This window comes from Stigmatopora nigra, chromosome 8 (genome assembly GCF_051989575.1).
Source record: "Stigmatopora nigra isolate UIUO_SnigA chromosome 8, RoL_Snig_1.1, whole genome shotgun sequence".
Lineage (NCBI taxonomy): Eukaryota > Metazoa > Chordata > Actinopteri > Syngnathiformes > Syngnathidae > Stigmatopora > Stigmatopora nigra.
This window is the reverse complement of record NC_135515.1, coordinates 9671384-9695086: the sequence shown is the minus strand read 5'-3', so window position 1 is coordinate 9695086 and position 23703 is coordinate 9671384. Positions and strand designations below refer to the sequence as shown.

The following is a 23703-nucleotide window of genomic DNA, read 5'->3' as shown; positions in this document are numbered from 1 at the left end:
ATATTTGATGATCTGATGGTAATGACCGTGTGAGATGCATTTAATCTGCTCAGTTTAGTGTCGATTGATAAAAAAATAAAAATAAAAACAGTTCATGATTATGAAATAAACAGAAAGTGCACATGCTCTCATAAACTACCTACTATAGCAAAACCTAAAGAAAATGTCTTAAAAGATATTTCAGCTCCATTTTATGTTGGAAACCATACTTTGTAAGCAGTAAAGTAGTGTAGAAGTGCCCCACATCAGCACATATTAAAACAGCTTTTACTATGCAGTACATCCTAAAAATGCTGCAAACTACAATTTAAAAGAATATTGTTTGACAAATGCCTCTATGACAGTCCCGTTAAAAACAGTCTGTTTTTTGAAAAAGGCAGAACAACTGTCATTTTTTAAAACTAACCAAGGGAAAATACATTTTCACTCAACACAAGAGTAAAAGAAGAATTTAAATTTTATATGTGGTTGGTACTTTAGTTGACCCAAATTGTCTAAATGATTCAGGTGGTGCATGGGTCCAAATACAAGCGTTATCTAATTTGTTATTTAATAAATCCCACGTGTCACAGAGATAATAGAACATTTATCGGTGGTAATTTAGTTAAATATAGTTACTGATTAGCCTTTCAAATAGAACAGGTCCCTGATGAGCAGATACTTTGTTGACATGAATAAAGGCTTAACAGCATGAATTTGCTCACAGTTTTTCTCTTTTCCTTCATTCATCAAATTACATGTTGGTTGATATGGTTTGAAAAAAATAAAAAATACTGTGGTGTTGAACTGAAACATTGGTAATATTCTTTTTTTTTTAAATACATTATAGAGGGGCAATGTGTTGTCAACAAATGTGTGGCATGTATGTGAGTGACCTTGTTTTGATGATCATTAAGCACTAATGAAGAGCCTAACCAAACAGGGAAAGTGATGGTGAGCCCAATATTGTTGCAATAACTAAAGCCTTAAATATAGACTTTGGGCCTTTGGTATAGGACACTTGACTATTTACAAAGGAGAGAAGAGATTCTCATGCAACTGATTCATCTAATTAGACATACTATAGAGATTTGAAAAACCATAGTAGACACAAAGGGTATCATAACGATGGCATGGACCCAGCATTAAAGAACAAATAGTCTTACATAGTAGTATAGGGAGGAAGTTAGAAAGTGCGACAACGCCCTCCAGTGAGTCTGCCCTGCTATGACATACAACTATTTAATTTTTGACTATTACTCAGTAAGTATCAGATTAAAAATACTGTGCGTCTGTATTGAATACAAGTACTTTAAAAAAAGGCTCAGTCATTCACATTCACACCGCCACAAAGTGGGAATCAGACCCACACAGCCCACATTCAAGTCAATTGAAAGAACCACTGCAACGACAAAAAGTTACAAATATAACATTTGGGGAATTGTCCAATAGGTGCTGCTTTTGTGATAAGTTTAGTCCTTTGTAATGTACCATTTATGCAAAGAGTTGTAACAAAAAGTATAACAGCTATCTATCTGAAACAATCTTTATTAGTTCTTCCAGTTTTGAATGCGGAAGAGACATAATTTTCTTTAAATATCTTTTTTAATAAAGCAGAAAGAACTATTTACAAATTTTGACTTTACTGCAATTAGTGTATGTGGATTTGAAAAATACAAGCACCTTCAGTTAGTTGAGGAAATAAATAGAATATGGAAATTCCACCTTGTTTTAGAAGGGGAATATTATTAGAATATAATACTCCTCAATTTCAAGTAATCAAAAAGAAAAAGGCCTTCAGATTTTTGCTGTTAGACATTTTTTATCTAAAGTTTTTATGAAGAGGAGTTTCAAAAAAACATTATAAAGAACTGTAATTTAAATCCAACCAGTATGGTGACGACCCATGGCCACATGTCCTTATTCTTAGATAAGTAAAGATAAGTCTGTGGTGAAACTGAAAAATATCTGTGTATAGTCTTCAGTAGGGGCTCACATATGTTATGACCCCCGCCATCTTTTCAAAAGTCCAACGTTCCTTCCAATTTTAAAATTGTACTATAAAACAGATGCAAACTTTCAATTCTGAAAAAAAAGAATCCAAATGTCTATTGTGGCTTGTCAAATAAACACTGGATGTCTTTGTTTGAGGAGTTTTCATGACAAGCGAATGAAGTCATCAAAAATATATAGCGTCTTGTTTTTTTTTTTTTATACATTTGTCAGCTAATGTTGCAGAGAAGAGCGAAAACCATTTAGGAGTTAAACTTCATAGCAAACACGCACCCAAAAAAATACTGAAGTAATCGATATTAGCTCCCACTGCTTAGCATTCTCACTATTTCTATTCTCGCCACGTAGATTTATTACAATTAATACAATCCAAGGCACAAGAAATTACAAGGGGGGGGGGGGGGGGGTAGAATGATCGAAGGCTCGATCGATAATACAAACTCTCCTAATTGAAGATTTTTTTTTTATTGCATTTTTTTCTTCTCAATTTCTGACGAAGGATTGTGCCAACTCATTGGTCTTAATCCTCCTCCTCCTCCTCTTAGTGTCCCATTTTGTAAGAATTCCATAGTTAACTCCACCAGTACAACTATTGGACTCCTAACTAGATTCATCCGCCTGGCGCAACCATGTAAAGAAGCCAGTGACTGACTTGAGGGCCACACCCTTGCCCTGCTGCTCGGCGGGGTCCTTGCACAACTCCCATTTGTAGAAGGCATCGTCTCTGATTACATCTTCATCGTAAAGAGTGTGAAAGAACATTCGCAGCAGATCTGAGGGTATGACAAGAGACATTTAATGGCACAGATTTGTGGCAGTTGAAATAATCAATCAAATGCTTTTTAAAGCAAGCAGGAAAGTACTCACTTATGGAAATACTTCATTGTTTATACACAGTCACTTACTGGCTGGCTGTTCCATGTGCACCATCAGAGACTGTAAGGCATAAAGAGCTTGCAACTGCTTCTGCTCATTCTTAAGGAACTTCTGCAGCAACTCGGCCCTCTGATTGATCATGTCATCATTCACCTTGTAGGGATTCTCACCTGAGTGGTATTTATTTGAACAGGTAAGCAAACAGGACATGACAGCTAAATTAGAACATTAACAGCATATAGCATGTCTTGCAATATTACAATTTGAATCTTGCAATTTTATATTTGAACCGTGCAAAATATTACAATTTGAATCTTGCAATTTTATATTTGAATCGTGCAAAATATTACAATTTGAATCTTGCGATATTACCATTTGAATCTTGAATTATTACTATGAGTAAAGTTGTACTGTTGTACTGAACTTTGACGACGATTTCACAGAATGAGGATATTTAGAGCAATAATTTCTTCTTCAATCTACCAGTGCCATGACAGTACTTATATCATATCTGAAAGCGGCTTTAATTCTTCCCAATACCTTAACCAGCTTTCATTCTCAAGTCATTACAGGAATGTATTTTTTTGAATGGAGAAAGTGACAAAAGAAACTCACAGATGATTGCTGATTGGCAGATACAGGTCATCAGTGCCCTGACAAACATGTTGGAGGTCATCTGCTGCTCATCTAAGTTGGCCTAAAAGACAACAAAGACAAGAAAGATTGCATCATTCATCTAAACCAAAAAAGTTTACATAGTAAGTTAATGATTTAAAAATGACAAAAAGAGGTACCAACAATCTTTGTCTAAAAATAACAAGGAATAGGCTTTTAAGGAAGTGATGTATGCAAAGGCAGACTTGGATGATCAAATAACATAGGCCACTTCAGGGTTCCCTCGCTTATTGCGGTTAATAAGGACCGGGACCACCCGTGATAAGTGCATTTCCGCGAGTAGAGATTCTCCTTCAAAAATGCTTAATTTGAATTTAATTCCCTTTCTTTTATTTTATTTTATTTTTTTACCCCCCTGTATACAGTACACCATATAGAATACGGGTAGAGGGAGTGAAATTCATGTTATAACAAAAAAAAATCCGCGAAGCTCTGAGTCCGCGATAGCTGAACCGCGAAGTAGCGAGGGAACACTGTATATGTATCCTCTTTGACCAAGCGGTGGGTGAGCGGAAGAAATTGAGCAAATAGAAGTGTACGAACAGTACGTACTCTGTTATTTTGATCAAAACATTTTACTGAAGACTGCTTTGACCCTTTGATGCCAATGAAGAATTTTTAACAAAGAAATGGTTTCCAAAACAACAAAGGGTAATAGCTTTTGTGTTATTGGCTCCAGCATTGCTAAAAATGCACCAATAAAAAAAAAATCCTGGTTTTAATATTTTTTAAATGATAAGTTGTTAACTATTCAATAGCTATGATTGCTTGTAAATAGAAAGCAAATCCTAATAAAAACCCAATAGAAAATAACACAAACCTCAATCCAGTCATTGAGTCTTTTAGAATCAGCCTGGTCTTGAATGAGTCTTTCAAGCTGTCTGGTTAGCTCTGCAGAGTTCATCTTTTTGGCTTTGCTCTTTTCAGACTCTTCCGCCAGTGTAAACATCACATTCTTCAAAAAAAAAAAATATACAATGAAGTTACCACTAACACTTTTATACAAAATTTTCCGTTGAAAGAAATCTTTCAACGAGGCATAACATGGTATAAGTAGAGAGAGCGAGGCTGTCATCCTTTACCTTTTCTGTCAAAAACTTGTTGACATCTACATCCTCGGGGAGAAAGACTTTCCACTGGAGACCAGCCTCCCTCCACATTGCGCCCACTTTGTTTTGGCTCTGTTAAAGAAATACACACATTTACAAACCTCATGAAAAATAAAATTTATCAGTGATCTGCTTTCTCCTAAACTATTTGCACTAAAGCTTTACAGGATTACCACCCCATATTTTGTCCCAAGGCAGACAGTATGACAAAACCTTAATTATTATGGCCTATTTCCAGACTTCTGAGTTGTCAGTTAGCATATGTGACATATACATTGCCTGCTCACTCCTACTCTTGTAGGAGCACCTGAGGTCTGGTCACAATTACATTTATGAACAAGAGATTGTACTGATTCAAAATAGCCGTTGTGATTCTTAGCATCCAGCCTCATTTTGCTAAGACATGCATGGTCACAGATGATGAATAGTGAACCAATAATTCTCCAATTGGTTAGGATTCTCTGAACTATATGTTCTGGCTCCAATGACTTTATGAAACTTTAGCTTGATCTGTGAATCATACCATCTTTAAAAAAAAAAAAAAAAAGACTATTCAACTTTTGGAAAACCTTTTCCATAACTTTTACTGTGTTTGACATAATTGCTAGAGGCATAAGTATCACAATCTTGATTTGATGTGTGCAGTCAAATGGATGAACTCACCATCTCTTTGCAGAATAAATTGAGGATACGGACAATCAGGTCTCCAGCTCTGCCCAGAGGGATCAACGGCTTTGAAATCTCCCTGTAAAATCCAAAAGTTAATGTTCTTATCTTTTAGGAAAATTTTCCATTTTGTCTTTGAACATTCAAAAAGGTAGTGAGGACTAACTTGAAAAGAAGTCCTATGGGGATGCCTCCTTCATGGAGCATGGGAGTGATCAGTTCTGCCAGATAGAGCCAGATATGTGGGATGTCTATTGCCATTTCCTCAGCAAACTCCAAGATTTCAAGAAGCCTACACAAAACAAAACAATACTCTGACTTTGTATGCTGTTCTGATGTATGGGCTTTTCTCATTTCTGACAACAGGGTCAGGACCCAAACAATAAAGGAGTGGCGGTGGGCAATCACATGCATGAGGACGACTTTTGAGGTTCCATACTGACCCTTTAAAGTACTGTTCTGTCGGGAGGATGCCAGCCTTAATGAGTTGGTAATGCAGTCGGCCTAGGTTCTCTCTGGTAATGGTGTTGCGCTCCAGTGTAAACTCCAGTCCGAATTGTACAAACACAGACAACAGCTGAGGGTTATGTAACTCCTGCACACATTCCAGGGCATCCTTTGGGGACAGATAAAAAAACTATTAAATATTTTACGGACTATAAGACACACTTATAATCATAGTTTGCTTAGGCTTGCTACTCAAAATTCAACCTATATTTGTCCTATTTCTTTCACTCAGACCCCCAACAGTTTATCTTTTTTTAGGTGTATTTTTCTCCCCAAAAACATGAATACGCTACATTAAAAAAATACTATTTGGTCTGTTGTCCTGTATTTTACCATGACTCATAAAAGTTTGTTCTTCAATTCCGACAAATTAAAAAAAACTGCCCCCCCCCTCCAAAAATAGTGCATGACATTTTTTTCCCTTTCATTGTCTATTCTTCAGCTACAGCGATTTATAGGTCTTAAAATTATAAATATACTTATAAAAGTGTTTGTACGGTCGAAGTGTATAGGTTTTTTTTTAATCACTTACAGTACAACCTAGCAAGTTTAGACTTGAGCTGGTTCTCAATGGTGTTTCTCAAGAAGTTAGCTGAAATACATTTATTCTATTCCAAAGTAACACTGTATTACCACTTTGTCGGCTTCAATAACCGTTTATGGATTTCACATTTGAAATGCTGCTGTATTTTAACGTTAAAAAAACAAAAACAAAACACATTTCAATATTTTACCTTGATATCAAGGATATTGAGGTATTCTTCAATGATTGCTTTTGATTTCTTGGTTAGTGCCTCCTTAGTCAAGGTAAGCTTGGTAGATGTTTGGACAGGTAGAGGAGTTACAGGTGTTTCCCTCATCACTGTTTATGTGATTGAAACAAGACAAAAATGTGTCAACACTGCAAAATGATGTGCCTTGTATAATAGTGCTACTAGTCAAACAGGACTATAAACAAGAAAAATAAAGTCTGGTCACCATTATCTCGACTCCGTGCTCTCTCTTTGCTCCCTCGATCTCTGTCATCAGTCATATTTGCAACTCGGCGGATGTGATCTGCTGATCCATGTTGCTCTCTTTCCCGACTGTGCTCTCCCTTTTCCCGATTTAAACTCCGAGTAGCCGCAACTGGTTGCCGGTTTCGATCGCGGTCATCACGTCGATCAAATCCACGATTGGCAGCGTCATAGCGTTCACCCCGCTCCCGACTCGAGCTATTTCTATGTAGAGACAGATGAAAAAGTGTCATGGAAAATAAATTCTCAAATTTCAATTTGCGAGCAGATCATAATCTATCAGACATTCAAGGTCACCAAACTAGTCATTTACAGCCCCCTTCAAATATTACTCTTTTTACTAAACAAGCTAAATACATTAATGACACTACTGTGTCCTTTTAGAAGTAGGTTAATTACTGAATAGAGGCATTCAGAAGATGTATAAACTGCTCGTAACTACAGAATAAAAAGTACAAGAGATTATATATGAGAATTTAATCCTGTTTTTGTAAGTTTTATGTTCATTCGTTGGTTTTGGTCACAGCAGAATAGCAAGATCTACTGCGAGTTTATGAATATAAAAGCATCAATTACCTGGCCCTTAAGCATCTAAAAATGGAGTCAAGTAAAGTTGAAATTGTCGAAGTGCCTCCCACAAATACATTAATACAAGTATTTTTTACCTCTGAGGAACCCGCCTGTCTGAATCTGCTGAAGTGCCTTGCAATGTCTGTTGCAGTGCTGAGAACCTGTTAAGCGTGTTGGTAGCTGGACGGTTGTTAGATTCTGGGCCTAAGAGGGAAATCCAAACAATAGTTTTTGATGTACAAAATCAAAGCAGGGGAAATTTAAAATGGTGACCTACCAGAATCTGTAATCTTGTTGGTGCTACCACCACTGCTGCCCCTACCCCAACTCAAAGCACCTTTGCCTCCTGGAGCAAGACACTGAGTCTGGAGATCAAAAGCAGGTGCCTGAAAAGAGGAGTAGGTGATTATACTTCCATCTGTTAGGTAAATTAATGCTGCTTCAGCATCTGTCAATCTTAAAATGACAAATAATAACTAGGATGGTACTTGGATTTCTCATGAATTTGATAATTTCCAATGGCCTTTTTGCATTTCTATTGCCTAACCTCATTTAATGAGTTGTATTGCTGTACTTGAATCTATGCGGGCATAAATAAAATACAATGGTAAAGCAGTGGGTCCAATGGGAACCACCGTTTCACATTTAATTCGGTGTGATTTTTTTTTGTTCTAAGACTATGTTTTGATGCAGTGTGGAGACAAATATAAGCTTGTGTTGTGAATGTGTTCTAAATTAAAATTACCTTTGGGAATTTGAATTTTGCATCATAAGTTCGATTCTTGGATATTGGAACTGTGTTCCATCCGTCATCTTGTGGAGGACCACGGCCATGAGGGTGAGATCCCCCACGAGACCCTGAACCCCCTGGTCCCATTCTGCCTCCTGAAGCACCGTATGACTCTTTCTTAGAGATGATGGCATGCTGCACTTTCATTTGCTCTCTGTGCTCTTCTAACTCAGCTTCCTTGTGGATTTGGTCAATTGTCTTTGGACCTTGGTTGCCTCGTCTTGGCACCCAGTTATTCTGAGATGGGACAAGAGAGAATTTATGGAGAATATATATATAGTAGAATTTTTTTTAATTGGAAAATGGTAGCTTGATGAGCATTTATTAAAGTGACATTGAACCAAAGTGCCTCTTAGAAACTTTCTGAAGTGTTGTATAAAATTACCTGTCGAAGGTCCATCACATCTTGCAACATAAAGCGAATCCTGGAGCTGGTATTCTTTTCCTTGATTATTTTCTGCATCTGCTGAAAGTACTTGTCCATATGAGGCTAAAGAACATTATAACTCATTGGTTAGTGTCCGTCTCATAAGTTTGCCTTCTTGAAAAGTTGATGCATTGGACTGTGTGCGTGCTGTACCTTGGCCTTTTCGGAGTCTAGATCCTTTCCAATGGTACATAACAGTCTGCACAGACACTCCAGGGACTCCTCATCCTGGTTTCTTAGTAGCTTTACAATACACTCATGCATGATGACCTCTGTGAGCATCTTAAGCTTGAATAGCTCACCAATGAATTTAATGTTCCCAAGCGATCGCCTCCTAGCCTTGTTTTTAGAATCTTCAAGTTCCTCAATTAATCTCTGCTTTTCCTCTTGCTGCCGAGGAAGAAAATATTCAGTTGACAAAAATGTATTTAAAAAAAAAGCAATTTCTTTTTTATAGTATAGAATATATAAAATGATACGTTTTGTACCCCTTCAGCAGCCTCCAACTCTTTTTGCTTCTTCTCAAAGGTTTCATTGTCATCATTATCCTTCTCAAATTCATTTTGGCATCGATTTAGTAACAGCTTCCGGAAGTTCACAGTATCTGCTGGCTTATCTGAGGCCTGGACTTTTAGCTACAACGTTTAAAGAGAGTTAAAAAGAATCAAAGCCATTGCCATCTGGCCTTATTTTCTCTATATTGGGAAGAAGCATCATGAAATCATTAATACATACCCCCATAAAGCAGCGGCACATGTTGGCATAGGCCACTGAAAAGTCTGGCTCAGAGATGGCTTTTTCAAAGATGAGGGCTATGACACCTTTTAACCTCTCTTCTGTGTCAATTTGAAGTTCGGACACTTGTTTCATCAACTGTTGAAACTTTTGAGGAGTAAGTTTGTTAAGGATACTGCGGACCCTTTTAAACAAATCTTGTGTCTTGACTTCTTCTGGATTATTCTCCGCATTCTCTTCTGCTTTTTTTTTTGAAGGCTTCCATGCCTTCTCAGCCTTGTTCAGCTTCACGTCTTCATTAAGTGACAAACTGGTTATGAGTTTCCTTGGTTCTTTCCTTTGCATCTGCTGAGAACGACGTGGGCCACCTACGCCTACGCCCATACCTGGAAGCTAAGAAAAAAAGCATGGCCAAAGACAAGAAACAGCAGGTAAATGGTCTGTAACCTTCATAAAATTGCATCAATGAAACTTACTGGTCCTCTTCCTCCTCCCATACCCGGCCTGCCAAGGTTGGTAAATGAAGGTGTGAAATCAGAGGCACAATTCAGCCCAAGAACTCGACTGGGGTCAAGCTGGCGCAGAGGAGTCTTATTAGCCTATGCAAAACAATCCACAAGATCAAAATCTTAGAATGTTGCACTGTCTATAATCAACATTTTCTTTAATAAACAAACAATAAAGATGAAAATGCACCCTAACAAGCAATTTCGTCCGGAAGTAAAAACCTATAGAGCCACTAGACAAGCAATATACTATACATCTACAAACAATATGGTACACCAATTTTACCACCTGCAATTGTCATGAAAAATGATGTATTTGCAAGCAACAATCTAAATCCCGGTGTCAAAATGTAACAAAAGACAAATGTTCAAAAAAAATTGAAGTGTTTTAACGCTTCTACAATGTTGAAATCCTTTCCGATGTTTTTATGTACAAGTGTATTGTAAAAAGTGTTGATTAGGCGAATAATATCAGTGATGATACCTTGTCTAGGACAACATCATTAATAGCAGGAAGACCCTCAGGCCTAATCGTGCTGGCTGAGCTGAATTGGAATCCCAGAAGAAACACACGGTCATAATGTTTCTTCTCCTCTGGATTGATTGGCTTCCATTGTTCTGAAAGTACAAGACTTTTTTTTTACTTAAGAGTAAACTTTTATTTTCTAATTTAATGATGCTACCCAATGAAAATGGATGGAACTAGGTTAAGGATAATCTATTTATATTGTTACGATAACAGTCATACAGTGAATGCGGCACAACTATAGTTGGAACTGTCATCATAGGTGACAGAGTAATCATCTCATCTAACAGGCCTAAAAATGATAACTTAAGTCTTTGTTCAGCTATATGTATATACACCATTGACATATGTATAGAGACAGGCAAAACAACTATCGGTAAATGTTCTAACTTTAACACAAAGGCAAAATAAACCTGTGCATTCACCTGTTGCCATTGTACCATATGTAAAACGGATGCCTCCATTCAAGAAATGTTGGGAAACAATTATAATTACAACAATAATGCCCAGCCTAATACAACCATCTTTCCAGGGGTAAAGTACCGCTCAACAAAACTAAGCTCATCTCTCCTTCAATTTCTGTTGTGCTTTGAAGAGAATTCTGTTTTCAATATTACGAGTGCCAATAATTCACTAAACTAATTTCAGCTAATTCTTAGTATCTGCATATTATACATTACACTTTAATTTGAGGGGAAAAACTATGCATGCAAAAACGAGTTATTTGTTCATACTGAACAGCAACAAAATGGCAGTGAGTGGTAAAAAAAAAAAAGGACCAACCCTCTTTATATTGATACTCCTTGTTAGTTGCGGTAGTTGCGGTCTGATCGGGACGGTCTGGCTGAATCTTCTCAGAATCCAACTTGTCCGTCCGAGTTATGTCAGTATTCCCAGTTGCTGGAGATGGAGTAGGATGTTGTGCTTCAGATAATGTTACTGGGACAACCTCATTCTCTGCTTGTACAACTATTTTCTCCTGAAAACGTGAAGGCAAGACATGAACACTAATATTACATACCACTTTGTTTGGATTGTGTGAGCATGGGCGTTGATTAAAAATCCTAATTAAGTTGTTGAATGATTAATATAACATACACTAACCTCTTTAAATGCATCCAATAGATCTCCCACTGTCTCCTTTTTGTTCAAATCCTTCGTTTTCCTCTTTTTCTTTGGTACTGACACAGCAGGTACTGAAACGATACATATTATCAACACGGTAAACAATGAATGCTTGCATGTATTTTGCAACAAAAAAAAATGCTGAAACATGCCGGGACAAAATACAATTATCAACAATCTGGCAAAATACAGCAATACTTTACTAGGCAATGTAATACTGTAAACGCCCAACTGGCAAGTCACGCACCTTGGATAGTAGTAGTCTCTACATGTGCATTAGGCACAACCGGGCAAGTATTGGTAACGATTTCTAAGTCGTGGTCATCTTTTAAGACTGTCTCCACTGAAGATGTTTCTCCGGTGGCATTGGATTGGGATATTAGGGCATTTCCGTTCAAGTCTTTGGAAACAGTAGGAACTGTTTCTGATGCTCCCTGGGCTACTGTTTCATTTGGAACATCAGGTTTCTGTGTAGAAACTGAGGGAGTAATAGATATGTTGGTAGGTTGAATAAGTGGTTTAGGCACTTCTTTAGTGATTGCTTTTGAGGTTTTATTGTCAAGTTGTTGGGTAACTTCCGGCTCAGCAATGGGGCTGTCATCAAACTCTTCCGTGCGAGTAAGCAGAGCCTCTGGCCTATGTGGAGATGAAAGTGGTAAACCATTGAAACAGCTCATCTCCTCAGGCTGAGCAATGGGAGACTCCAGAGTAGACTCCTGGCAATCAGATTGCAACATAACTGAGGGGCTCTCTGGCACAATTTCAGAAGCACCATTTGGGGTGGAGGAGGAAGGTGTAAGAGAATGATCCATAAAAGAAACAACATGCTCTGATTGCACCTCCTCTCTAATCTCCCTATCTACCCCTTCAAGATTTGTGACTGTCTTTGCAAGAACTGTAGAGGCATGCTTTTGATCAGAAAGGGGTGCAGGGTATGCAGGCACTTCAGGAGCAGACTGGGGATCTGTGATTTGTTTTCTTGGAGGTTTGGGGCCATACATTATGTCTGTAGTGGCAACGATAGATGCAGGTGTGATGTCAGAGGATGTATCCTCTGGAGGCTTTATGCCATCCTTAAAACTATCATGGGTATGTGACAAAGGAGGCAGCAAAGGTTTTTCTGTGTTGTCTGGAAAGAAAAAAATAGAATAAAAATATGTTGTTAATGCCCCAATCAGTTTATTTCAAATATTTTTGTACTATATATTAATTTTGTCTAAGTTACAAATATATTTTAAAATGAAATGTATGCCTATGAAAAAGTCCAAATTGACATCTCCCCCCAAACACCAAAAGTGTATTTTTTCTTTTAAGGCATGTTAGGTTAATAATTGTTTCTATAATTGGTACACATCCTCATCTTTTTGTTATAAAAATATTGATAATTATTACTGATTTCACCAAGAATAATATTGTTAACAATAACTGTGGTTTTAGTGATTTAAACTGTGCGTAATTAGAAGTTCAAGCTCTTTGTCAAACATTTCTATATTTTTCGCTCTCCTTTTGTAAAAAAGGTTAGATTTTCTCTCAGAAAACAAATTATTGAAAAGGTAAAGCATTGTACTGTGTCCTCTACACTTTACTTGGAATTTATACATTTTTCATTTTCAAATGAGTTATCAGACATCTAAGCCTATTACAGTTCCTAAAAGTGAATGTAAAAAATAAAACATCACCAAAGTAGCTGAGAAATAGACACTATGTTGACATGCAGTCAATATTTGGGCTACATACAATACAAACCGATAACAAATGGAGATCACTTTAAAAGGGATATTAAAAAATCTATCCACATTGCCAGCTATTTGGATAAGAAAAGGGTTAACAGAAGGGTTATAGGGTTTTCGCTTCACCATGAAGTGGACAAGGAAATGATCATTAAATAAGTAATAGACAGTGATTGAGTGGTCAGCACATCCACATCACAGTTCTGAGACGACAGATTCAAACCCAGGCACCAAATGTTCAATTGCCCTCTCCCGTCATGAATGAATTCCCGTCAAAACGGACTCTAATGCTGTCAATGGCAGCCAATGATATAATGGTGACCATGATGCTAAAATATGAACACCCTCAATATTATTTTCGATAGGATTTTGAGTTGGTATAGCACAATGCTGGCACATGGTACTCACCTGCTCTGACGTCCACGGGAGCAACAACATCTGTGGTGCTCTCACCGTTGGCCTGGACCGCTTCTGTGTCTGATTCAGATATAGCAGCCTGCAGAAATATTGAAATCAAGGTGAGTTTTTCATAACAATATTTCACAGAAATCCAAATTATAACCACATTTTTCTAACCAAGTTAACAAATGTTCTTGGGAAAAAAAATGAAGAAGGAAATGACGAAATATAGAAAGTTGTAAAGAGCAACCCAATGGACTAACACATCTTTAAAATAAATGAAAGTAAAATAAAGAGAAAGTTACCTGGGGAGGAGTCGGTGTGGAGTCACTATGCCCACCTGACATAATCTCCTCTGTGATGTCACGACCACCTTGTTTTGGGTCTCTTATCCTAATCTATGAGGAAAAAGAGCAAAATTAAAAAAAAAATTGCAGTCACCAAAGAAAATAAGGATTTAGTACATATCTGTAATGGATAATCAATAAAATTCTATTAGTATCTAAACATTTTTAAGGCTTGCAAGTAGTAAACGAGAGAATCCCTCATTCCTGCCTCTAAGCGTGTCCTATGACTCGCTGGCATTATAACTCAATAAATGTTATATTTCTTATATATTCAAACAAGCAGAAAACCCATCCGACCACCATAGAAATGTATTCAATTACTTTAAAATGAAATATCAAATATAACTTCAATGCAGTGTTGGTTGGCTGTGAAACTTTTACTCTTAAAAGTGAGACACGTCACAATGTGACTTGTCAAGAATTTTGCATGCGTACACACTGCAGTGCCGCTGGGAAGAAGGAAAAGCAGAATGGTAATCAATCTCATAATATGTGTTGCACAAACATTTTTTTGAAACACTCAACCCTACTCCCTCACTCACATGCTAAATGCTTTTTCAAGCAAGTCAGAGCTGCCATTAAACTGGTATGAGCCAGACTGCGACTAAATAAAGTGACATGCACAGTCATGGGGTAAAATGTCTAACTCAACCTCAAGCCAAAAAGCACACTGAAGACTATTCCCTTAAACGTGAAGACTAAACAAAAAATAGTTGTTGACTATTACTAACCTTTGGTAGGCCCAGTCCATTGGTAGCTATTCCTAACAGAGCGTTCTCATTCCTGGAGTAGAGTGGCTGCTCAAGCCAGTTACGGGCTTGACATTAAACACCATAAAAACAGGCGTGTGGTGGAGTGTTTTAGCTAATCTTAACTGTCCCGGGGTGAAAACAGAACAGAGGCAGGCTGGGGTAATGCTGAAAGTAAGCTAGAAACTTCACTCCCTCTCTCCTTCACTCATTTGATGAACAGAGCAGGGAGGAGAAAAAAGGAGGGCCACTGGCCTTCTAAAGCTATGGCATTGGAATGTGCAACTCCCACCCACAGAAACTAACAGAGTTAAAGGGGCCCACAAGAGAAGTTGGGGAGGGGGCAGTATGCAGAAATATGAGCACCGAGTAGGTAAGGTTATATTCAAATGAGCTTCTAGTAGTTACAGTAAATAAGACAACCGATTGGCCTGTACGTTCTCACTCGGAGCAGCCATGTTGCAATAGTTTTAAGAGAACTGAGGAAACCAGCCGGAGGGGAAGAGGGAGTGCCACAGAACTCAGTAGGGAAGGGGGGGTAGTTGGCCACGTGGAGCTGAGCAATGTGCTGACATGTCACACAGCCCCTCCTCCTCTAGCTTTTTCTACTTTGACATGCAGTGAGAATAAAATAGATGATTAGAATGTTAAGTAAACAATTTCAAACCAAAAAAACAATTAAAAAGTGTGTGAATCACATAAAATAAGTACACCTGCCTTTCCTATGGGAGGAGGGTTGTATATAAATTGTAAGAACCTGATCTGTACAACACACAGAACTCTTTGCATGTAGGCTGGCATGCACAACAACCCAGGGTGGACACATCTTTGTATGCCACTTTGAACTCCACAGTATGTTGCCATTGGCTTTCTGGTCATTTACACAGTGCTATGTTAAGGTTGAGCTATCTTGAGTATTCAAAAACGTTCCCAGGCAACTATGCATTTTACCAGTAATATTCAGTTTTTTGACAGTTGGCATGGACTACAAAAACCTAAAAAAAACATTCACACATTCAGGGAACTGCTTGACATTATTTCCCAAATGTCTCTTTCTCATGGTTGTCCCTGGCGTCTGGACCAAGTCAAAGTCCAAGCACAGGTAACCTCAGTCAATGATAAACAACCGTAGGAAATACTCAGATACTACATGCTAATCAGTGTCTGTAAAATGGTTTTATTCAAGCTATAAAAGTTTGTCACACGTTGAACGAATCTGTAAATATTTACACATTTTATGTTATGTTCATATATCAATCCATTTTATAGACACTATAGACTGACTTACTTTCGTCTTATCCCCTGAAGGGTGCCCATAGACACACAAGACAACACTTCTTTAAATGCAAGAAAACATGAGAAAGTAGTCTAAAAAACTAGTAAAAAGAAGAAAAACTGTCATTACACCAGAAGAGAGTGTTGTGGTGTAGGAGAGCCATCTTCAGAGAGAAGGAAAAACCACCCACACTGGATATAGGACCTCGGCAGCATAGTTTTAGAGCAACTCATATTACAATCTTCTTGTTCACCACTATTTTAATCACCGTAGACAGCCCTATTTCTACCATAAAAGAGATGCACAACTGATAAAAACTAGCAGAATTCAAGGGTCAATAAATTAGGCTGTGGTCCATTTTAAAATAAGAAAACTATATTTAAAATCATGCAAGATAAAAAAACGAAAACCTTCTCATTGTAACAAAGATGGAAAAATTGGAAATCAACATTCAACGGACTAATAGCAGCCAAACATAAAATATGGTGAGATGGGTTAGCTCGCAATTATTCACAATTGACAATGTATTGTTCATTCTTATCCTAATGACTTTTCTCTCGCAGTGTTATGATTAGTAGTTTTGTCAATCTGAATTTGAATATCCATGAAAAGGCATTTAGTTGACATCATCTTTGCATGTCAGTTGAACATAAATTGTTTCATTGTTTCCTCTTCAGAATCAAAACAAAAGAACAAACAAAAAGACTACATAGATTTTCCCTTTTAAATATTGATTTTTTTCTGGTTTTATCTGGATTGCATTGCAATTTTAGCTAACATAAAGGTCAGTCAATGAAAACACAAATGACTGATTTATGGCTGACTGTTATGACTTAACCTGAGGTTTCTAGTTCAAGTCTTCTTGCCCTCACAATAGATTGTGACTGGTTACTGAAAATCTAACATTAAAGCATTCAATATAGCATCACATATGTCTTACCCTCCATACATTATGCTGATGAAATGCCATGCTAAATTAATTTGTTTAGGAAAAAAATAGGTAAAACTGTGTTAGAGAAGAACATACCAGCAGTGATGATACAAAATTGATCCTGTCAAAGTGTTCTCCATTCATAGAACACTGACCTGTTTACGTTCCCTTTTGGCATGAGTGTGTTGGGGAGGCGGTGGTGGTGGTGGTTGCTGCTGATGAGGGGCAGAGTTCATAATGACAGAAGTTGCCTGCACCGGCGGTGTAAACTGAGGATGGGCAGCAAAGTAGGCCCCGGCTGTGGATCAGACAGAACACTATTAATCAAAACATACAGGCTTAATCCAACAATCGTGAAATGACAATAACATAAGCCTGACAAAGAGACACAGAGGATGTAACACAGCAACACAGTCTATGTAGCCACAATCACTCATGTGAGGAGTACAAACATTTTTTTCTAATGATTTACAATACAACAGCAGCAGCTCATCTACTGTAGGTGATAGGTATAAGTTTATCATAGTGAGCATTTTTACTTTTGAAAATTGGGCTAATCTTGAATTTGAAAAAGAAGTAGCAGATCCTGGCAGAGGGTGCCTCATACGTTGTCTGAGGACCAGGGCAAACAGTGTTACGCCACATACAGACAAAATCAACAGCAGATCCTATTACCTATTTACTAAGTGTTAAAAAAATAAAAAGATTCTGCAATATATAGGGATATTCCATTGTGCAACCTCGAATTGATTCCATCTATCTGAAACAATTGTGTTTTTCTCTTTTTGTAGCTGGTTTAGTACATATCCTATTTGTCAATGTAAACAACGAGCAAATAACTTTCTTATTTGTATATCTGTTTGAATCATTTATTCTAGTCATCTTCCGTACCGCGCATCATCGTAAGAGGTTTTGATTAGATTAAACTTCATTCATGCCGCGCTCGGGAAATTCACTGCGGTGCCTTCTGGAGCCTATCCAGCTGACTTCAGGTGAAAGGCAGATTACAGCCTAGAATGGTGACCAGTCAGCTGTGGAGCACACAGAGACAGACGACCATTCACACTCACAATCATATTGCCACCAGCAGGAATCGAGCCCGCGCCTGCCGCCATCGAATTTAGGCGAATGAGAGGCAAGTGAACCCCTACAGGCGGCACAGGTTTGAATTCATCATTTAAAAATGTTGCCAAATTACAAGGGAAGTTATTTTTTTCTTTCTGGCTGTCCTATAGATCTGATTGATATTACATTAGAAATTATAATAATTACTATTATCTCATTCGTAATTATAATAATGAGAACAATAATGACTATTATTACATTCAGAATGATAACAATGATAATAATTACTATTATTACATTCAGAATCATAATAATGATAATAATTACTATTATTACATTAGGATTTACTACCTGCGTTTTATGATCAGCCGTTTTCAATCTGACACTTGAATTCAAATTTTAAGAAAAAGGAGAGCAGAAAAAGTTTTCTATAACGATTTTCAGGTTTAAAACAAAATTGTGTAATTACTCTATGTTTATTTTTCAAAGATAACGCACCAGTAAAATTGAGAATAGCACCTGCATCTTCCAAATTTACAAGAGCAATTTGTATTTGCATATAATCTTTAAAAACTGAGCCCAAGAGGCCAATGTAGGCCTTGAGGCTATGAGACGACAGAATGTATTGTCATAACTGTTCTATTGGCTCTCTCTACTAGCAAAGACTGTTTATATTTTTCAATTAATTACTGTCCAAACAAAAGTAAATAATTGACTTGACCCTCGTTAAAACCGTAATACAAGTTCAACGCACCTTTGTTGGATCACCCAGTCAATAATGTCAACAAGACATTGATATTGGATGGCCTTGTAACTGGGCTCAACAGTTCAATGTCACCTCTTAATTAAATGCAAAAAAAAAAGTAATGGCAAACAAAATGTTCAAATTAAAAAGGCCTCTATTTCAGTCCAGCAGTAACTACACACACTGACTAAACTCCACTGTATTACAGTCCAACTCACATTACGGAGTCTACATTGTTGACCAAGAGCAACACAGCCTAAATATAGTCAAAACCCACATACGATAGTTTGCAAGAGGGAGGGAAAGACAGACTTAGAGATGAAGAGCATGCTCAAGATGAGAAAGCGAGAAAAAGGAAGGTTTTTTTTGACAGTTTCCCAATACTGTACATAAGAGGCATGAGATATTAGTCATTAAACACAGGCGCAAAAGCAAAGAGAGGGTGTGTGCTGCAAAGAGATTCACGTCAACGACACCTACCCTGAGAGTCATCCCCCTCTTGGGACCCCTGATTCCCCATGTTGAATGTCTACCTGATGGCAAAATTGCATCTAGGCTGAAAAATTGAGAGGATGTGGATCTTTAAAAAGCCCCTTTATAATTCTATCTTCTCCCTCTCAGTGTGTCCACTAAAAACACATTTTCAGTGTTAAGTTCTGCCTCTTTCAGTGTGCCTCTGTTTTACTCCTCCCTCTGACCTTAGCAGCTCCTTCTGTGGGAGGCTTTTTTTTATAAACCCTATACCCTAAAGAGCTTGACTGCAGAACTTCCCGTGCACAGCAATGAGACTTTTTAATTGTAGTAAATAACTCGTATGCATTTGTTTTTGTTTTTATATTCAATGTACAGAATCCAATGTAGATTTATAACATAGGATATCGTAAAACTGTTTGAAAATATTTTTTTCTCTATCATCAGGTTTGTTTTAATCCTGTCATTCTTATTATTTTTTATATAATTGTTGCTGATGAAGGAAATTATGTTTATTTTGTCCTCTCTAGTTTCTTCTATGTTTTGTCTCCACTCAAAACTAAATTGGCAATTCAAATATAGATATGCATTAATGAAGCGTTACAAGAAAATGTTTGCATTAGGGTTGACCAGGGCTTGCCCAGAGTTTGACATCCCAGGAGGTTTCCCACTGGTAGCTTGTTTTCCACCATTAATGAGACGAGTTGGGTTAAAACAATAAAGTTTCTGCTGAAGCAATCATCTGACTGATGATTTTTTTTGTAAATAAAATAACCTATCTACAGCAAGAGAATGCATGTTAAGTACATTAACTCATGTAGACATTTCACGGATCGTGGAATTCTATTTATTGAATAGTATTCTTGAGAACACCTATCGTGTTGGGAAATGCAAACAAACTGCAAGCAGTATAATTTCAGATTTTGAAATGTTTTGAGCAAAACATTAACCATACTTTAGTGTGTGAGTAATTCAGATTGTGAGCTAACTACTTATGATAATTACCATATTCAGCCGGGCTTGTATTTGAGTAGAAACCTGGAGTTCCAGCTGATACAGAATATTGCTGGGGTGTAGCCACAAAGGATGATGAACGGTACTGAAAAAAAAAGTTGTAATTTAGGGTCACAAAGTGGTACAATACAAAGTTGAATTCATTTGTGACAATGTTGAGCGATAGAAATACCAATACCAGAATTGGTCTCAACCAAAAAAATACGATGAAATGTGAAAATGTCAGTTGTAAGTGATGCATTTTAAAAGGATGGATGATGGATGGATTTTATTTTAGATTGAAAAATGGGAATAATGGTTGTCCTATTGTGCAAAATAAGCCACTTACCAGTTTTTTTTTTAAAATATATTTTGAAATTACTATGTGACTTTTACAATTTAATCTATATAAGTGAGACCATCATATTGCTAGTAAAAAAAGCAGTTTGTTAACTGTCAACTATCCAAGATAGAGGCGCATCCTGGCCAATATTATTAAATAATAGTGTATACAAAAACAAATACCAGAAGGTAGGATAGATGCCTTTCCTGCTTGTTCATCTATAAACTATTATAGCCACAGATATAGTTGAGAGTAGAGTTCTGTATGCTGTAGCATACATTTCCTTTAAAGGGCAATGCATGTAAACTACAAATAGATAACCTGTTTTTCTCACCAAATTGTTATGAGGTTTACATTTCTTGGTAATGTTAAACGGATGTGCACAAAAACTATTGGTTGTGAGCAAAAAAAGAACCTCAAAGATATTCTCAGTTATTAAATTTCTATTTACAGTTCCCTTGTTATGATTGTGTAGCATTGTGTGTGACTGTATTAGGAACAATGTGCAGGCATTCTTGTTATTTTGGGTTTTGTGTCATCCACAAACATGGAATGTGCTGACACTTTTCCCCTACTAGCTTCGATGTAGGCATGCAGCTCAAAAGGTGTTTGTCATATCTGTAACCTTGAAATTGTAGATTTAGATACAATTGCTAAAAAGACAGACATGTTACGCCAAATGTGTTTCTTCTTCTTTGGATGTCTGTGTCTTTGTATATTGTTTACCATATCTGAAATAGACCGTAAACAAATTGTGCACCTACAGAATTCCAAAGAATGGCCGACCAGACTTGAAGAGGGTTTAATCGGTCTAAATAATTTGCATTTTATTTCTCCCCGAGTTAAAATGCTGGTGTTGACTTGTGAGACTATATTATTTTCAAAACCGAGTTCCCATTTTTTTGCAGTGCTCTGTAATTGCAATCGTCCCATATACATTATGAAAAATTATATGATAATGAGGTACACGAAGTGTGTACTGTAGACCCATTCAAAATATAGGTAAGGGGTACTGTACCCAACTCCCCCATTCCCATTCCTGCATTTCCCTTTGAGACTGACATCCAGTGATTGGCCTAAATACCTCCGTGCCAGGAGTTTTGCTTCTTTCTACCTGTGCTGGTATAAAATAGGTTGCCCCTTGTGGTGGGCTTGGGATGGGCAAGTGTTGTCCTGGAATCAACATCACTTGTGAACCAGGGGCTGGTTGGTAGACATGGGTTGGAGTTGGCCGAGGGGCATTGCTGCTTGGAACAGCTCGAGGCCCGCTGCTAGGAGGCAAACTTTGTCTGCTGCTGAAGTAGGACTAGAGGACGAGAGAAAACAGAGTGAGGGGACAGTCAAAAAAGTACAAGAAACATAGGGAAACAGGCACAAAACATGAAATAAGAAAGTGATAACCATCTATGCTATGATATATTTGTATCCTAATTGTCTAACTATACTTTACTCTACTGTAGAATTCTAAAAGGCATTTTACTGTCAAGTGGCATTAAACCTGGGACAAAAAAGTGGGCTTCTTGCATCTCATGGCTGCAGAGTTAATTGCAATCAATAAAATGTCCTTCACCAATATTACTATCAACCACAGTTGCCTATCACCAGTTCCTTACCTGTGAAACAGCAGGGGATTGGGCTGGGTGGGAGCTGGAGGGTTTCCCTGTTATAGGCTGTTGTGTTTTATTCATTTCATTGAGTACTGCATGGGGATGAGGAATCTGAAGAAAATAACACATCATTAAATGCTGAAAAATTTAAACATTTTACTTGTTAAATGATGTGCATTTAAAAAATATGTTGCTGGTTTAGCTCACAATACTTACTGTGATTTTAAGATTTTTTTTAAGATAACCCTAACCCTAACAAAAAGGAATCAAGAGGCAGAGGCCACAAAAGCAACACCAATTCACCTTCCCAAGGATATCTGGTGCAAAGAAAGCTGGTAATGGCCAAAGGAGAGGTTGTAGGCATGCCAATCCGGCTATAGAAGGTGGCACTAGGGACGTGTAATGCCACCTCTATGGTTGGAAAGGAGCCCAAGATAGTGTGTGAAGTTGACAAGTTCCAACTGTATATAATCAGGTTCATCTCTAAACAGTTCACGATCTCATACCGCTTGGACACTCTTCCATGCTAGAGTTGCCCACAGTGATAGGCTGGCATACTTTCCCCCTTGACTCGATGCATTTACACTGGGGTTTACCCCTTTAGATGATAGAGTAACTTCCCTTCACCTTTGGGTGGGAGGCTGATTCCTGTTTGTTGTTTGTGCTTATGTACCAAACTGCAGGTCAGAGTACACACCCTCTTTGAAGTCCTTGGAGGGGGTGCTGGAAAGTGCCCTTTGGGGACTTTCTTGTTCTGTTGGGGGACTTTAACAACAGCAAGATCTGGAGTGCAATAATTGGACTTCTGCACTCATCGTGGAGTGACGATAATGAGCGTGTTCAGGCATAATATAGAGGTTAAGCAAGAAATGGACACCTCAGTGATATTCCAAGATCTTCGGAAAATGAGCTAATCGTTAGACTGTCAACACGATTAATCAATAACAGAAAGCACCTTAGTTGGTAAACACATTAAGAAAACAGTGTTAATCGATTGCTTCAAACTGGAAGTGATCTATACTATGTCACGGGAATCACAATTTGTATTGCTCTTTTATTTATGCCCTTGTTGTACTTAATCTATTTATTTTACTCTTGTGTTAAGTGTTCAAACTAAGAAACACAATTAATATTGTTTAAGCCTGTGATGCTAGCCGTGTGATCAATGGCCGGCAGCCATACATCAGCATTATTCAAACAATTTCAACACACATTACTTCGCGGAAAGTGTTTACTTACACATGGGATTTGTTATGAACGAGTCAGCTGAGGATCTACATCACAATCGCTGAACACATGGTACGACGATGGTCATATAAATAAGATTTGATGGTAGATCCATTTAATTACCTTTGTCTCCTTGAGTCCAATGCACAGCCGGCTAGTCGGAAAGTCTTCCCGGAAGCCGGTACTGTGTTATTCCGGCCGAGTATTGTCACGTGGAAGAAGTTCTCCGCCGGAAAAGGCAGTCGATCTGGAACGCCCACCAACGCCCAGCCAACGCCCACCCAACGCCCACCTAACTCC

The 23703-nt window shown here is 37.7% G+C and overlaps 1 protein-coding gene across 1 annotated transcript; it reads right to left on the bottom strand.

The window, feature by feature from the left end:
- Nucleotides 1-2176: 2176 nt before the first annotated feature.
- On the bottom strand, nucleotides 2177-23658 carry eif4g1b (eukaryotic translation initiation factor 4 gamma, 1b). Its single transcript, XM_077722140.1, has 29 exons — nucleotides 23527-23658; nucleotides 22183-22287; nucleotides 21684-21875; nucleotides 20239-20332; nucleotides 17108-17250; nucleotides 13955-14047; nucleotides 13659-13746; nucleotides 11768-12649; nucleotides 11500-11591; nucleotides 11179-11374; nucleotides 10354-10487; nucleotides 9840-9962; nucleotides 9364-9756; nucleotides 9117-9263; nucleotides 8782-9018; nucleotides 8587-8691; nucleotides 8157-8438; nucleotides 7689-7797; nucleotides 7507-7615; nucleotides 6804-7045; nucleotides 6560-6687; nucleotides 5762-5934; nucleotides 5485-5610; nucleotides 5316-5397; nucleotides 4626-4724; nucleotides 4364-4498; nucleotides 3484-3565; nucleotides 2898-3038; nucleotides 2177-2765 (listed from the first exon to the last, which is right to left on the bottom strand). The coding sequence occupies exons 2-29, from the start codon at nucleotides 22255-22257 to the stop codon at nucleotides 2593-2595; spliced, it is 4875 nt and encodes a 1624-aa protein (XP_077578266.1). The 5' UTR covers nucleotides 22258-22287; nucleotides 23527-23658; the 3' UTR covers nucleotides 2177-2592.
- Between the last annotated feature and the right edge of the window lie 45 nt (nucleotides 23659-23703).

Excerpts from the sequence above, each read along its gene's own strand:
- eif4g1b (XM_077722140.1), bottom strand. The coding sequence starts at position 22,257 with ATGAATAAAACACAACAGCCTATAACAGGGAAACCCTCCAGCTCCCAC. Across the intron at positions 20,333-21,683 it reads CCTATTTTATACCAGCACAG|TACCGTTCATCATCCTTTGT; the intron begins GTAGAAAGAAGC and ends TTTTTTTTTCAG. Across the intron at positions 4,499-4,625 it reads ACAAGTTTTTGACAGAAAAG|AATGTGATGTTTACACTGGC; the intron begins GTAAAGGATGAC and ends TTTTTTTTGAAG.